Source organism: Oncorhynchus masou, chromosome 27, assembly GCF_036934945.1.
Source record: "Oncorhynchus masou masou isolate Uvic2021 chromosome 27, UVic_Omas_1.1, whole genome shotgun sequence".
Classification (NCBI taxonomy): domain Eukaryota; kingdom Metazoa; phylum Chordata; class Actinopteri; order Salmoniformes; family Salmonidae; genus Oncorhynchus; species Oncorhynchus masou.
In genome coordinates this window covers 49,141,429-49,155,290 of record NC_088238.1, presented here as the reverse complement: position 1 = coordinate 49,155,290, position 13,862 = coordinate 49,141,429, and the positions used below count along the sequence as shown (strand labels likewise).

The 13,862-nt window shown below is 41.0% G+C and overlaps 1 protein-coding gene across 1 annotated transcript in view; it reads left to right on the top strand.

The window, feature by feature from the left end:
- The first annotated feature begins 3,881 nt into the window (after window positions 1-3,881).
- LOC135516336 (adhesion G protein-coupled receptor A3-like) overlaps window positions 3,882-13,862 on the top strand; it is a 61,406-nt gene continuing 51,425 nt past the window's right edge. The window contains exon 1 of the mRNA XM_064940569.1: window positions 3,882-5,039. Coding sequence (XP_064796641.1) covers window positions 4,816-5,039 — 224 coding nt within the window. The 5' untranslated portion in view covers window positions 3,882-4,815. The remainder of the gene's footprint in view (window positions 5,040-13,862) is intronic.

Genomic DNA, 13,862 nt, shown 5'->3' with positions numbered 1-13,862 from the left:
GGCTGAAGAAATTCGGCTTGTCACCAAAAGCACTCACAAACTTCTACAGATGCACAATCGAGAGCATCCTGGCGGGCTGTATCACCGCCTGGTACGGCAACTGCTCCGCCCTCAATCGTAAGGCTCTCCAGAGGGTAGTGAGGTCTGCACAACGCATCACCGGGGGCAAACTACCTGCCCTCCAGGACACCTACACCACCCGGTGTTACAGGAAGGCCATAAAGATCATCAAGGACATCAACCACCCGAGCCACTGCCTGTTCACCCCGCTATCATCCAGAAGGCGAGGTCAGTACAGGTGCATCAAAGCTGGGACCGAGAGACTGAAAAACAGCTTCTATCTCAAGGCCATCAGACTGTTAAACAGTCACCACTAACATTGAGTGGCTGCTGCCAACACACTGACACTGACTCAACTCCAGCTACTTTAATAATGGGAATTGATGGGAAATGATGTAAATATATCACTAGCCACTTTAAACAATGCTACCTTATATAATGTTACTTACCCTACATTATTAGTCTCAATTGCATACGTATATACTGTACTCTATATCATCGACTGCATCCTTATGTAATACATGTATCACTAGCCACTTTAACTATGCCACTTTGTTTACATACTCATCTCATATGTATATACTGTACTCGATACCATCTACTGTATCTTGCCTATGCTGCTCTGTACCATCACTCATTCATATATCCTTATGTACATATTCTTTATCCCCTTACACTGTGTATAAGACAGTAGTTTAGGAATTGTTAGTTAGATTACTTGTTGGTTATTACTGCATTGTCGGAACTAGAAGCACAAGCATTTCGCTACACTCGCATTAACATCTGCTAACCATGTGTATGTGACAAATAAAATTTGATTTGATCTTGTCACAACACAACTAATTGGCTCAAATGCATTAAGAAAGAAATTCCACAAATTAACCTTTAACAAGGCACAGCTGTTAGTTTAAATGCATTCCAGGTGACTACCTCATGAAGCTGGTTGAGAGAATGCCACAAGTGTGCAAATCTGTCATCAAGGCAAAGGGTTGCTACTAATATCTATTTTGATTTGTTTAACACTTTTGTGGTTACTACATGATTCCATATGTGCTATTTCATAGTTTTGATGTCTTCACTATTATTATCATGTATAAAATTGTAAAAATTAAGAAAAAGCCTTGAATGAGTAGGTGTGTCCAAACTTTTGACTGGTACACAAGGCGCACGTTTCTCTTGTTTTCTCAGTCACTGACAGTGCCAGCTAAAAAAAATGTACCGACCGGGCACGTGTCAAGGGGCCCTGACACCCCATTGATTTTGTTAGGCACTCTCACGCAGATATCATTAACACGGCATAAGTCATGCAAAATGTGTAGAATTGCAGGAAATTAGCTTTAAACGTGCAAAAATGTCTCTCCACCCCATGACTTAATCGATAGAATTGCAGGAAATTAACTTTAAAATTAATACATTTTCTCTCCCTGCCCGATGGCTACATTTGTAGAACGGCAGAAAACTTTAGTTAAAACTGCAAAAATAATTATCTAGCCCATGGCAAAATGAGTAGAATTGTATGAAATGTGTTATGAAATTGCAAAATTCTCTCCGCCCCATGGCAAAATGTGTAGAACTGCAGAAAGCATGCTTAAAACGGCTCTATTTTCTCTAGTCCCAATGGTCAAATGTGTAGAATTGCAGTAAATTAACTTTAAAACATAGATGTTCGCCTGCTTGGTGGGGAGGCTCCCCCAAACAAATCTAGTTTAGGGCCCCCAAAAGCTAAAGCCGGCCCTGCTGTAGCCTATAGGTTGTCAGCAGTCGTGTAGGCTTCTTCTTGCACTTGGCCAGAGAATCTCATCTCGGGGACGTGCATTAGCTTTCCTAAATACAATTACTGCACCTAGCTATCTACAAACGCTTGAAGAAATTATCACGTGGACTGTTTGACTACTGCCAGCGCCAGACAAACTATTGTTACATACCCTCGATTTGATAAGAGAATGTTGCCGCGCCCCATGCAAAGTTCGGGAACATGGTTTCAGCATCGTTCTATGCAAACAATTCCATTCAGGGCTGTTGGTTCTATTTGCCTACATGTAAAAAAAGTCAATTCTCTTGTCAAATATTGAATAGTCAAGCAAGTAAGAACTGGTGCGGAGACTCGGAGCTCTTCACTCGTACTTAATCACGATCGATGACGTGAGCTAGCGCTGGACAAATGATATTTGGAGGCTACAATAAAGATGTAGCCGAGTAAAGAAAAGATAGTGGTTAGATGAGGGTAATGTAGGCATGTGTATCTGTGAACCTGCACATTGCTCATTAATCACTTGTTACCTGTCCTGCACCCTGGCTGAATTCGATTTTTAAATAATATTTTCATAAATGCATGAAGTTATATTTTACTTCACAAATGTGCTCATATGAGTTAATTGATAAATCTTTGGCATGTGACTTGTCCTGGGCGCTTTATTGGGAGATTACAATCTACTAATCAAATTACCAGTCAATGCTAGCCATTACAGACATTCATTGGACTGTAGTGACAATTATCATAGTTTATGTGTAATATAAAAGAGATCAATCCTGCATCTGGAGAAATATCTTTAATTTAGTCATTTTGCATTAGTCATATAACATTATTTCATGGATTTGGTATATTATCTAACCTTATTTTGGTCTCTTTTCAGTCAATATTGAAGGCCACCCAAAATACACTGCCCCTCTAAATAACTTTCATTGTGTCATCCTAAAGTATTCCTTGTTTTTCTCTCCACGAAGAAGGAAAACCTATTACTACAATGACTGTGGTCCGTATGTTTGGACACAGCCTTCTTCTAGTGGACGTCAAAGCCCGGTGCGATCCTGAAATGAAGACTAATGGAAGTTAAAGCTGTGCAGCCTCTGGGTATGACCTTTCCTGAGATGACTGAGAGGTTCCGCTGCTTGTCTGTCAGCCACTCTTCTAATGCCAAGCTGCTCAATTGACCTGAACATAGCAAATATGAGGATACACAGACGAACGGACAGTGTCTGGCAACCCAACTCTACTAAAATATATTTATCTAGTTTCTATGGGCCCTTACATGTCAATAGTGTTATACAAGGGTATTGTAGTACTGCATATTTGAATTATTGTATGGTCTCTTCCTGTCTGACTGACTCTGGCTTTTCATGGCGATTGCCCATTACAAAGCTAGCCTGAACTTGTTTGAGAAGTGAAAAGAGGGCTTTGTGTGAAGGCACCTAGAAAGAGAGAAGATACAATGCTGGGCGCAGTAAAAGAGAGAAGGGGTGCATTGCCAAGGGTTACTTTAATCACATTTTAAAATGAAATCATTGTTTAATTTTCTTGGCCACCTTGTTATCAAAGTAGACATGTCTAGCTAGGTAGATATGTGTGGTTATGCTATTATTGCACTAGTAACAACAATGTAGTATTGTTATATTGTTACATACCATTTCAAAAATGCTGTTATATTGTTGTTACTGTATTTATTGCAGTATTACTAGTATAGTGTGTGTTACCAAATACATTTTATCCAAGTCATCGGCCAATAAATCGGGTCGACAACAGTATGTAAATACTAACTGGGCTACATTTCCAAATCAACAAGTTTGCTCAGTCTCAGGAACGCTCAAAAGTTCATTGACCAATACTGGACAATATTTTCCATGACATTTAAGGACATTTCCGACCTAATCAACTGCACCAAGAAAGGTTGTTTGCTTTATGACTGCTGATGTACGTGCATTAATATGCTTTTAGTAGACAGTATCGTCTTATTTATTTTGTATTTAAAGGTAGATCCAAGTGCTCAGAGAGAATCGGAGAAAGAGGCGGTCTATGTGGAGTGACGTCAGTGGGTGGAATTGCAACATGGAGCCAAGGGCAGGACTGTGGGAGAAGAGTTCTCAATGGAAAGAAAGACAATGAATACTTCCAGAGGGAGACGTGGACGCTCCAATTGAAAGTCAAGGACAGCAATTCTGGATATTTACTCAAACTTGGAAGGGAACCACTTTAACTCATATTTAAACACAATATTACTGACTAACTCGGAGTGGGATTATGTTTCTTGCTGTCGTTTTTTTTAGGAGATGTCCCATGATTTCATTTTGCACCAACAACTGGAGTCGATGGGCGCCACTAAAGTGAAAAGTTGCTTATAGCTGTTTTAGTTAGTTGTAATGCTATTTAAGTGTTCCAGTCTACGGCTCTCGGGATGAGTTCTCTGAAGGAGAAAGTTTTTAAAGCTAAGGCGTGATCAAATTTCCTGAAATTAGAGTGTGTTATCTTGGGATGACTGCAGCTGTCTCTTGGTGGAGTAGGCAAATTCTCAATTAGATCCGCGCTATTGGCAACAAAGAACATATTTTCTCTATCGCGGAAGTTTCGTTGTGTAACCCTGAAAAATCGTTACAATTACAAGTGAACAGTTGTTTTTTCTTTTTTTCGGGAAGGCTGCAAATACCTTATGACGAAATGGAATTGTGAATCGTGTCGTTTGGCAAACAAAGGATGTACAGACCCTCTCTCGGATTGATTGACGCTGAACACATACATCGAAACCTTTGCAAGAAATGGAGGAGGGAATCCAAATCCACATTATAGTGGACAAGATGTTTGCAACATGACTAAAACTGTCCGGTTATTCTGAGGGACGTTTTGGCTCACCCTTATTTCCAGAAAGAACCAGGCCATTTTATACTACACACACAATTCCCAGCCTCCTGCGCTACTTGATATTAATATATTATTTTATTTGCCAATGCTACAGTAGCCTAATTATCTTGGAATATATTTTGAAAATGAGGGTATGTGCGGTTGCTTTGTTGCAATTGTTATTTGTTTTGCTACTCGGAGGCGATGGCTCTGCGGTATCATCTGACTGTAAATCATATGATGAACGTTCAAAAAGCGCAGGGAAAAGCACACCCTCAGTGGCCACGGCGGATAGGAAAGTGGTCTGCAGCAATATGGAACTCCATCAGGTGTTACCCCCGGACTCCTTCCCCAACAGAACAGTCACGTTGTAAGTATAGATCAATAGGCCTGTCCTGCATCAACAAAATAATGACAATGCTGTCCCCTTGTTTGGAACAGCTTGGGGATACAGAAAGAACCATGCGGCCAAATATTTGCCTGGTTTATTACCTCCAATTTATCCTGTCTGTCTGCCTGTGGTTTGAGAAACTTATTCAACTTTCAGCCTAACACGATATTTATTTTGTATTTTGACATGACTATTGATAAGTGATTGTCTGACTTAGGTCATGCATAATTCTTCCAATAGGCTATAGCCAACTATATATGTTTTTGGTTCTAGTCTGATCTTGTTGGGGTTAATCACTCAAATCTGCTGATGATTTCAACTGCTGACATACAAATACTGTCCATTACAGCTCAAATATAGTTACCATGTCCATAACTAAGGACTTGTGTCCAAGATGCTGAGGTCACTATTTGTAGCTGTATTGCCTCCTCCACATCCGTCCCTTGTCAGCTGCATACAACAATAGTATCCTTTACTTATAAATCGTATGTAACATGTCATTGGCATGTCACACTATAATCTAGTCCCGTATGATGGAAATGTCTTATACCAAAATACCTTTTCATAATTGTGAATTCTTGCAGTATATTGTAATTGTACGGCATCCAAAGGGTATTTATGTAGGCTTAAGTCGTCTGCATACTTCCCAGCCGAAGGAGTTTGGAACAGTTCCTGCATGTAATTATGATGCCATTTTTGATGTTTTTGTTCCTTTTTGGAGGAAGGCACAGTTTTTTTGGGGGGGGCTGTCCGGTTACACACATTTTTTTTTCTCTCTCGAGGCAAGCCAACATCGGCAGCCAGAGTCTACGCCCTCTTATTAGGCGATTGGTCAACAGTAGGTCTTCTTCAATGAAGTGCCTGTGGTCATTCATTGAGAGACAACGGCATCCTCATGCAAATACTTCCACTTGAGAAACACCACCAAACATCACAGTCAGATGCAAAATTGCGCAACTGATATCTCCTCTGCAAAAGCGTCAACATTAATGACAGATTTCTTAAGTTATCTTAGAGTAATTCTGACTATTTTGAGGAAATTAAAAAATGGCTATGCTGTCTTGAAATGGACAAACGGCACCATTGACGCTTTTTTTCTCATTTTTCAAGCGAAGGTCTTTTACGGAAGTATGCTAGCACTTCAGCCAAACTTTATCATGCTGACACCTTAAGCCAGGGGCAGACTGGGACAATTTGTTTTCCTCGAGGCCCCATTAGCTAGATAATAATAATTTTGTGCCCCCCCCCAAAAAGTGTTAGACAGACCCACTAGGATGAAATTGGACCAGTCCATCTGGCATTTGCCTGTAATGCCAGATGGCCAGTTCGCCCCTGGGCCAAGCAAAAACATGCAGTGAGAGTTATTGGTGAACACATCTAGTGTGTGGTTGGCAACAGTTTTGTATCTCATTTCATTGCCACAACATATGCGATACATGCAGTTGTTTGTGCAATGCAACCACACTGTGCATACCATTAAACCACCGCAACCTATTTCACATGTTGTTGCCCCGATGGAGACAAGACTGAAGCAGTGTTTTTGAGTGTACACAAGCCAAGAACATCAGTTCCTTACACCAGTACTCTACCATTGCCTTGGAATGGCCTATAAGATGGAAACAGCACAAACTTTGCATCTGCACTGTTCTTCATTCTTCAAGTAAATGTGTTTTTTGTTACATTTTTGAGATTGAGATATTATTACCTCCGTCATGGTATGTGATATTTCTGTATGCGTTAAAAGTAGGCTGAACTGCTTGGAGGGCCATCATTTTGTTCGGCCTGACAGTGATTGATTGGGAAGGGAAGCATATTGCTCATGTCTTGAGCGTTGAACCAAGCTCCATGATTCAAGGTATGAAAGATGGCCACCACAGAACAAGAGGGATAGTGAAGTTCTCAGGCATTCCTATGGGTCTCCCACTAAACTTCCCATGGGTCTCTCTCAATGTTTTTGTCAACAGATTTCAGGAATAATGATGGGTAGATCTTCAGGTTGTCAAGGTCTCTGTCAAATAGACTCGCTGCAACTCTGTCCAAATTAGTGACCATGAAACTGTGCTCTTCTTTTAACCGCTACATTTGGGGGGTGTTTATTTACGGCCTGTAAAATGGCCAGGCCTCTCCCGAAGATGTGGTGGTCTATGGGCTGGTTTACAACCTCAGTGTCCTGCCGATGGGTTGACAGTGGTCTGGACTAGTGAAATTGTTATATAGTTATATATCGGTATTAGAGGTCGATCGATGGCCGATTTTAATTAGGGACAATTTCAAGTTTTCATAACAATCGGTAATCAGCCTTTTTGGACGCTGATTATGGCCGATTACATTGCAGTCCATGAGGAGGCTGCGTGGCAGGCTGACTACCTGTTGCGCGAGTGCCGCGTCAAAAGGACCTTGAGGCTACAATGAGCCAAGGTATGTTGCTAGCTAGCATTAAACCTATTTTATAAAAAAACAATCAATCTTCACATAATCACTAGTTAACAACACATGGTTGATGATATTACTATGTTAACTAGCTTGTCCTGCATTGCATACAATCAACGCAGTGCCTGTTAATTTATCATCGAATCACAACCTACTTCAACTTTGCCAAACGGGTAACGATTTAACACAATCACATTTGTGAAAAAAGCACATTTGTTGCACAAATGTACTTAACCATAAACATCAATGCCTTTCTTAAAATCAATTCACAGAAGTATATTTTTTTACACCTGCATATTTAGTTAAAATAACTGCATGTTAGCAAGCAATATTAACTAGGGAAATTGTCACTTCTCTTGGGTTCAGTGCAAGCAGAGTCAGGATATATGCAACAGTTTGGGTTGCTTGGCTTATTGCGAACTGTGTTTCTTCCTAACAAAGACCATTATTAATTTGCCAGAATTTGACAATTATGACAACATTGAAGGTTGCGCACTGTAACAGCAATATTTAGACTTAGTGTTGCCACCCGCTCGACTAAATATGGAATGGTTCCGTATTTCACTGAAAGAATAAACGTTTTGTTTTCGAAATGATAGTTTACGGATTTTACCATAATAATGACCAAAGGCTTGTATTTCTGTGTGTTTATTCTAATTAAGTCTGTGATTTGATATTGATAGAACAGTCAGACTGAGCGGTGGTAGGCAGCAGCAGGCATGAAAGCATTCATTCAGAGAGCACTTTACTGCGTTTGCGAGCAGTTCTTAGCATTGCTTGAAGTACAGCGCTGTTTATAACTTCAAGCCTATCAACTCCCGAGATTAGGCTGGCAATACTAAAGTGCCTATAAGAACATCCAACAGTCAAAGGTCTATGAAATACAAATGGTATTGAGGGTAATAGTTGACATGTCATAATTCCTAAAATAACGACAGCCTAAAACTTCTTAAATGGGAATATTGAGGAACTGCAAATGTTGAACCACCAGCTTTCATATGTTCCCATGTTCTGAGCAAGGAACTTAAACATTAGCTTTTTTACATGGCACATATTGCACTTTTACTTTCTTCTGCAACACTTTTTTTGCATAATTTAAACCAAATTTAACATGTTTCATTATTTATTTGAGACTAAATAGATTTTATTTATGTATTATAATAAGTTAAAATAATATGGTTCATTGTTCATTCATGATTGTTGTAATTGACATTATTACAAATATATATAAAAATCCTCAGCAATCTACACACAATACCCCATAAGGACAAAGTGAAAACGGGTTTATTGAAATGTTTGCAAAATAATTCAAATTTAAAACAGATTCCTTATTTACATAAGTATTCAGACCCTTTGCTATGAGACTTGAAATTAATCTCAGGTGAATCCTGTTTCTATTGATCATCCTTGAGATGTTTCTACAACTTGATTGGAGTCCACCTGTGGTAAATTCAATTGATTAGACATGATTGGAAAGGCACACACCTGTCTCTATAAGGTCCCACAGATGACAGAGGAATTATCTGTAGAGCTCCAAAACAGGATTGTGTCGAGGCACAGAAAAATGTTTGCAGGATTGAAGGTCCCCAAGAACACCATGGCCTCCATCATTCTTAAATGGAAGAAGTTTGGAACCAGCAAGACTTCCTAGAGCTGGCCACGTGGCAAAACTGAGCAATCTGGGAAGAAGGGCCTTGGTCAGGGAGGTGACCAAGAATCTAGTGGTCACTCTGACAGAGCTCTAGAATTCCTTTGTGGAGATGGGAGAATCTTCCAGAAGGACAACCATCTCTGCAGCACTCCATCAATCAAGTCTTTATGGTAGAGTGGCCAGACGGAAGCCACTCCTCAGTAAAAGGCACATGACAGCCCGCTTGGAGTTTGCCAAAAGGCACCTAGAGGATTCAGACCATAAGAAACAAGATTCCCCTTGGCCTGAATGCCAAGGGTCACGTCTGGAGGAAACCTGGCACCCTCCCAACGGTGAAGCATGGTGGTGGCAGCAGCATCATGCTGTGGAGATGTTTTTCAGTGGCAGAGACTGGAAGACTAGTCAGCATCGAGGGAAAGATGAACAGAGCAAAGTACAGAGAGATCCTTGATGAACAGCTGTTCCAGAGCACTCAGAACCTCAGACGGCAGCCACTCCTCAGTAAAAGGCATATGACAGCCCGCTTGGAGTTTGCCAAAAGGCACCTAAAGACTCTCAGACCATGAGAAACATGATTCTCTGGTCTGGTGAAACCAAGCTGTGCAGCAACGCTCCTCATCCAACCTGACAGAGCTTGAGAGGATCTGCAGAGAAGGATGGGAGAAACTCCCCAAATACAGGTGTGCCAAACTTTTAGCATCATACCAAAGAAGACTTGAGGTTGTGATCACTGCCAAAGGTGCTGAGTAAAGGGTCTGAATAATTATGTAAATGTGATATTTTCGTTTCTATTTTTAATACATTTGCAAAAAATGTCTAAACTGTTTTTTCTTTGTCATTATGGGGTATTGTGTGTAGATTGAGTAAAGAAAACAATTGAATCAAATTTAGAATAAGGCTGTAACATAACAATGTGTAAAAAGTCAAGGGGTCTGAATACTTTCTGAATGCACTGTAGAATCGTGAGAATCACAATATATATTGTGTCAGCACTTGAGTGTCTTGATAATATTGTATCATGAGGTTCCTGGCAATTCCTAGCCCTAGTCTGGACACAGTGGGACTAGACTGGCCCGATCACAGTCAGGGTCCCTGCTGCTCTGCCCGACCTTCCCTGACCCTGAAAATCAATCACTTCCCCCTACCTGGACACTGTAGGTCCCAGACCTTTTTGCTCTGTGAGAGCAACAAAGTCACTCTGCCCTCCTGGCCCTAAAAGCTAAAGTTGGGAGGAGAGAAAGTGCCACAAGCAAAGTTGATATTGTAGGAAATCCAACCTTAATCTAAAACATTTGGATAGTACTCTGTTTATTGATCAATTGACTGCCAAAAAGAGTTCTTTAACTTCTCGTTGAGCACACCCCAGAAAATGATTGTTTTTTTGTGGCCTTTTCAACTTTTCCCCAGTGAATTTACTATGTCAAGATGTCCTATGACAGACAAACCATTGTGGGTAAGTACAATTTTCTGTCAGTTTTAGTGTTAGATCACCACCATTATCTCAGGGCAATCTGATTTTTAAATCTAGAGTTACCTCTGACTTGTGAAGATAATGGACGTTTCTGGACAGAGTTCACACAATCTTATCTAGCCTTAACTCCTAAACCACAGGTCTGACAAACCAGCATAGCATGTTCTAAATGTGTTAATTTGGGGCATAGTTTCCATGGGGTCCCTTTCCAGACTTGTTATTTGGGACATTTTAAATAGTCTATTGACACGCCTGTTTCTCTGCAAATTAAAGACCTGGTCCGATGCAGTAATTCAACTTGTGTAATTAGAGCCCATAATCGACCTTCCCTCTCTTTGACCCACACACTTCCCGTTTCCTGTCTGGAGTGAAACTGAGCACTTCTCTGAATGAAACAAAGTAACAAGTTGGACATTTTTCTGGAATCATCAACAAAAAATCTTCTAGACATTTTGGTCGGTGTAACTAATCCCTCCAGTTTTAGAACAATGTTAGTTGGCCATCGTTTGAAATTCAAATCGTTGGAAGACTTTAATTGGCTTAAGTCAAGCTCCTTTGTGCTTCTAGGGGAAGTATTTGGCGACCCTGTTGTGGAATGCATCCAGTTCTCCAGCGTGGTTCTCTCTGGGTTCAGGCTGCTGAATGCATGTCTGTGAAGAAAGGATGAGTGCAGCATTCCCAGCATTTGCACTCAACTGATACTGCATGCCAAAGTAATCCAAGAGGAAATGACAAACGCGTTGACACAACCAGCTCTTGTCAGAAAAGACTTGTGCAACATCAACCCTGGTGCGTTGATAACCTTTGCACCCTTTCATCCGCATAGTGGGCTAATTTCAGGTGTGTCGTGTGAAGAAGTGTATATATGCGCAACTGCATGTGTGTGAGGCTCAACCTGTTCATGTTTCACCCTATATTAGCACGGCCTCTGTTGAACCATATTCTTGGTGTACAGCAACAGTAGAGCTCATATTTCTTCGAGAGACTTGTTGAGTGTCATTTGGATCCTTCCCAGCAGGCACCTGGGCTTGACTATGTGGCCCAGCACACACCCTAGAGTCCACCTCCACCAAGGAGTGTGGGATTGATGTCAGGAAGAGACAAGGACTTCCTCGTACTGCATGTAAGGCAGTGTAATTTGACGACACAGTCAAGAGCACTAATTGCACGGTTCGTGGCAGGGAATCATGGGGGACGGCCCAGTATGCATCTGGTTTCCTGAAGACTTAACCTGCAGTGATGCCATTGGACCATGTTTTTAGAACAGAGTAGCTTACTCAGAATAGTTAGACTTGATGTAAAATACATTTATATTAGAATGTAAAACATATGACAAAGACAAGTGCTGTGACAATACCAGTATCGAAATTTTGTTTTCATGTCAAAAATGAAAACGTGAACGAGACCCAACACTTTGGTCCTTTAAATACCTGCCGTATGTAAATATTGTGCTATATCATGGGAAATAAATAAAAGTGACTCTGGATGACAACATGTTTGTTTCCCACATTAGGACTGTTTTCCTAAAGAAGTTAAATCCACTTTATTTTCCTTGTCATGATACCAATGAGTATCACGATACTGGTATCGTCCCAGCCCTAGCAAAGACAAGTACTTTATAGGCCTACAGATGCACACAACGCATTCTCTTACCTCCTATATTTGATATTGTCTTTTCAATTTGAGTGAGCTGAATTTAAAATTGCTGTGGAATCTGAAGGTGGAATCCTTTCTGTCGTTCGTTTGATTTGTTTAGCTGCTCCTACATGAAAAGGGGAAGTTGGCAGGCCGGCAGACTTTTGAAGTGCTCGTGGAACTAGTACCCGGGAGTACACTGTCATGCATGTCCGGTGGCTAGAATGGTTTGTTTTGCTTTTCAGGCAAGCATTTGGGTTAAAGCAACGCTCCCCGTGTTTTCTTTTGCTGTCGTGTGATGTTTGGAGAAGATAACGAAATCCCAAAGGCCATTCACTGACTGGCGATTGAGTGTTCACAGCCAAGCAGCTCACGGTCTCTCATTACGCACTCAGACCTGTTGAGCATGTGGTTTGCCAGACCATACTTGGGTCTCAAGTTGATTTTCAAGGCTAGGCTATACATTTTGTCTTATGTATGTGCATCTGAATTTCCGTATAAGGACATGGTCCTTCCTGTTTGTCTATCTGGAAGGCCCCAGTTCTTGGTTTCTATTCATTTGGCTGTCAGCCCAGTATTTGGATGTTGGCACCGTGTATACCATGCACCTGAAGGAGTTGTAAGATGACCGTTTTCTATACGTTCTTATACCGTGGCTTACTGGAATTGAAAGGGGATATTTTCAGGCTTATAACTATGGGAGAGTGACACAGCATAGTCGGTGCTTGAATGACAAGTGTCCTTTTCAGCTCTGCCCTAACAAAAGTTAATTCTTTCAAAGACGAGGCCTTTGTCTTCCAAGTGGGAGACAGTATTCAGGCCATAATTTTGCTGAAGACGCTTCCAGGTCTTTGAGCAATAATCAATCGCATCAATTTTCCTCCGACTTTATCCTACCGCCAACTTTTTTTCAGCTTTTTCCTTATATCTGGAAGGTATTGCCAGTATCAAAGCCAAAAACGATAATTGGGTAAACTTCTGCTTACGGCTTAGTATGATACGTAGCCGTAATGCTGAGGCGGCAGTGGCACGCACTACTCTTTTAAACTCTTAATGGTTGCTAAGCAGCTCCAGTTAATCATCCTCCTGCCATTTTCTAAACTTTGCGAGGCATGTTGTTTCCTTAACCACAACTGGTTGGATCCATATCACTGAATGATGGAAATATTGGAATAAAGTAGACTAATGCAATTGAAGGCATGCATCAAATTGTTGCTTACTGAAACTCCCAGAGTCATCCAATCGTTGTCATTAATTCTAAGCAATAGCCTACCCGCGTGTGGCCAATACCACCGCGCTACGTTGAGACAAGCGGGTACATGTCTTGATAAATCAATCAATGTCAGCTTTTTTGTTTTCACTGAATGCTAGCTTAGTTGAGGCGAGTGCTACTCATGATCACCTTGTCTAGTTGACTCATTTATTAGAACCTTTTGCCAGCATGTTATGTAGTTTAACAAGTAGATTATTATTTAACATTTTCTGCTCTTCACTCGCAGTGGCTTAGTAGGGTAGGCCTACTGTCCTACAGTGGCTAAGCAGGGTAGGCCTACTGTCCTACAGTGGCTAAGCAGGGTAGGCCTACTGTCCTACAGTGGCTAAGTAGGGTAGGCCT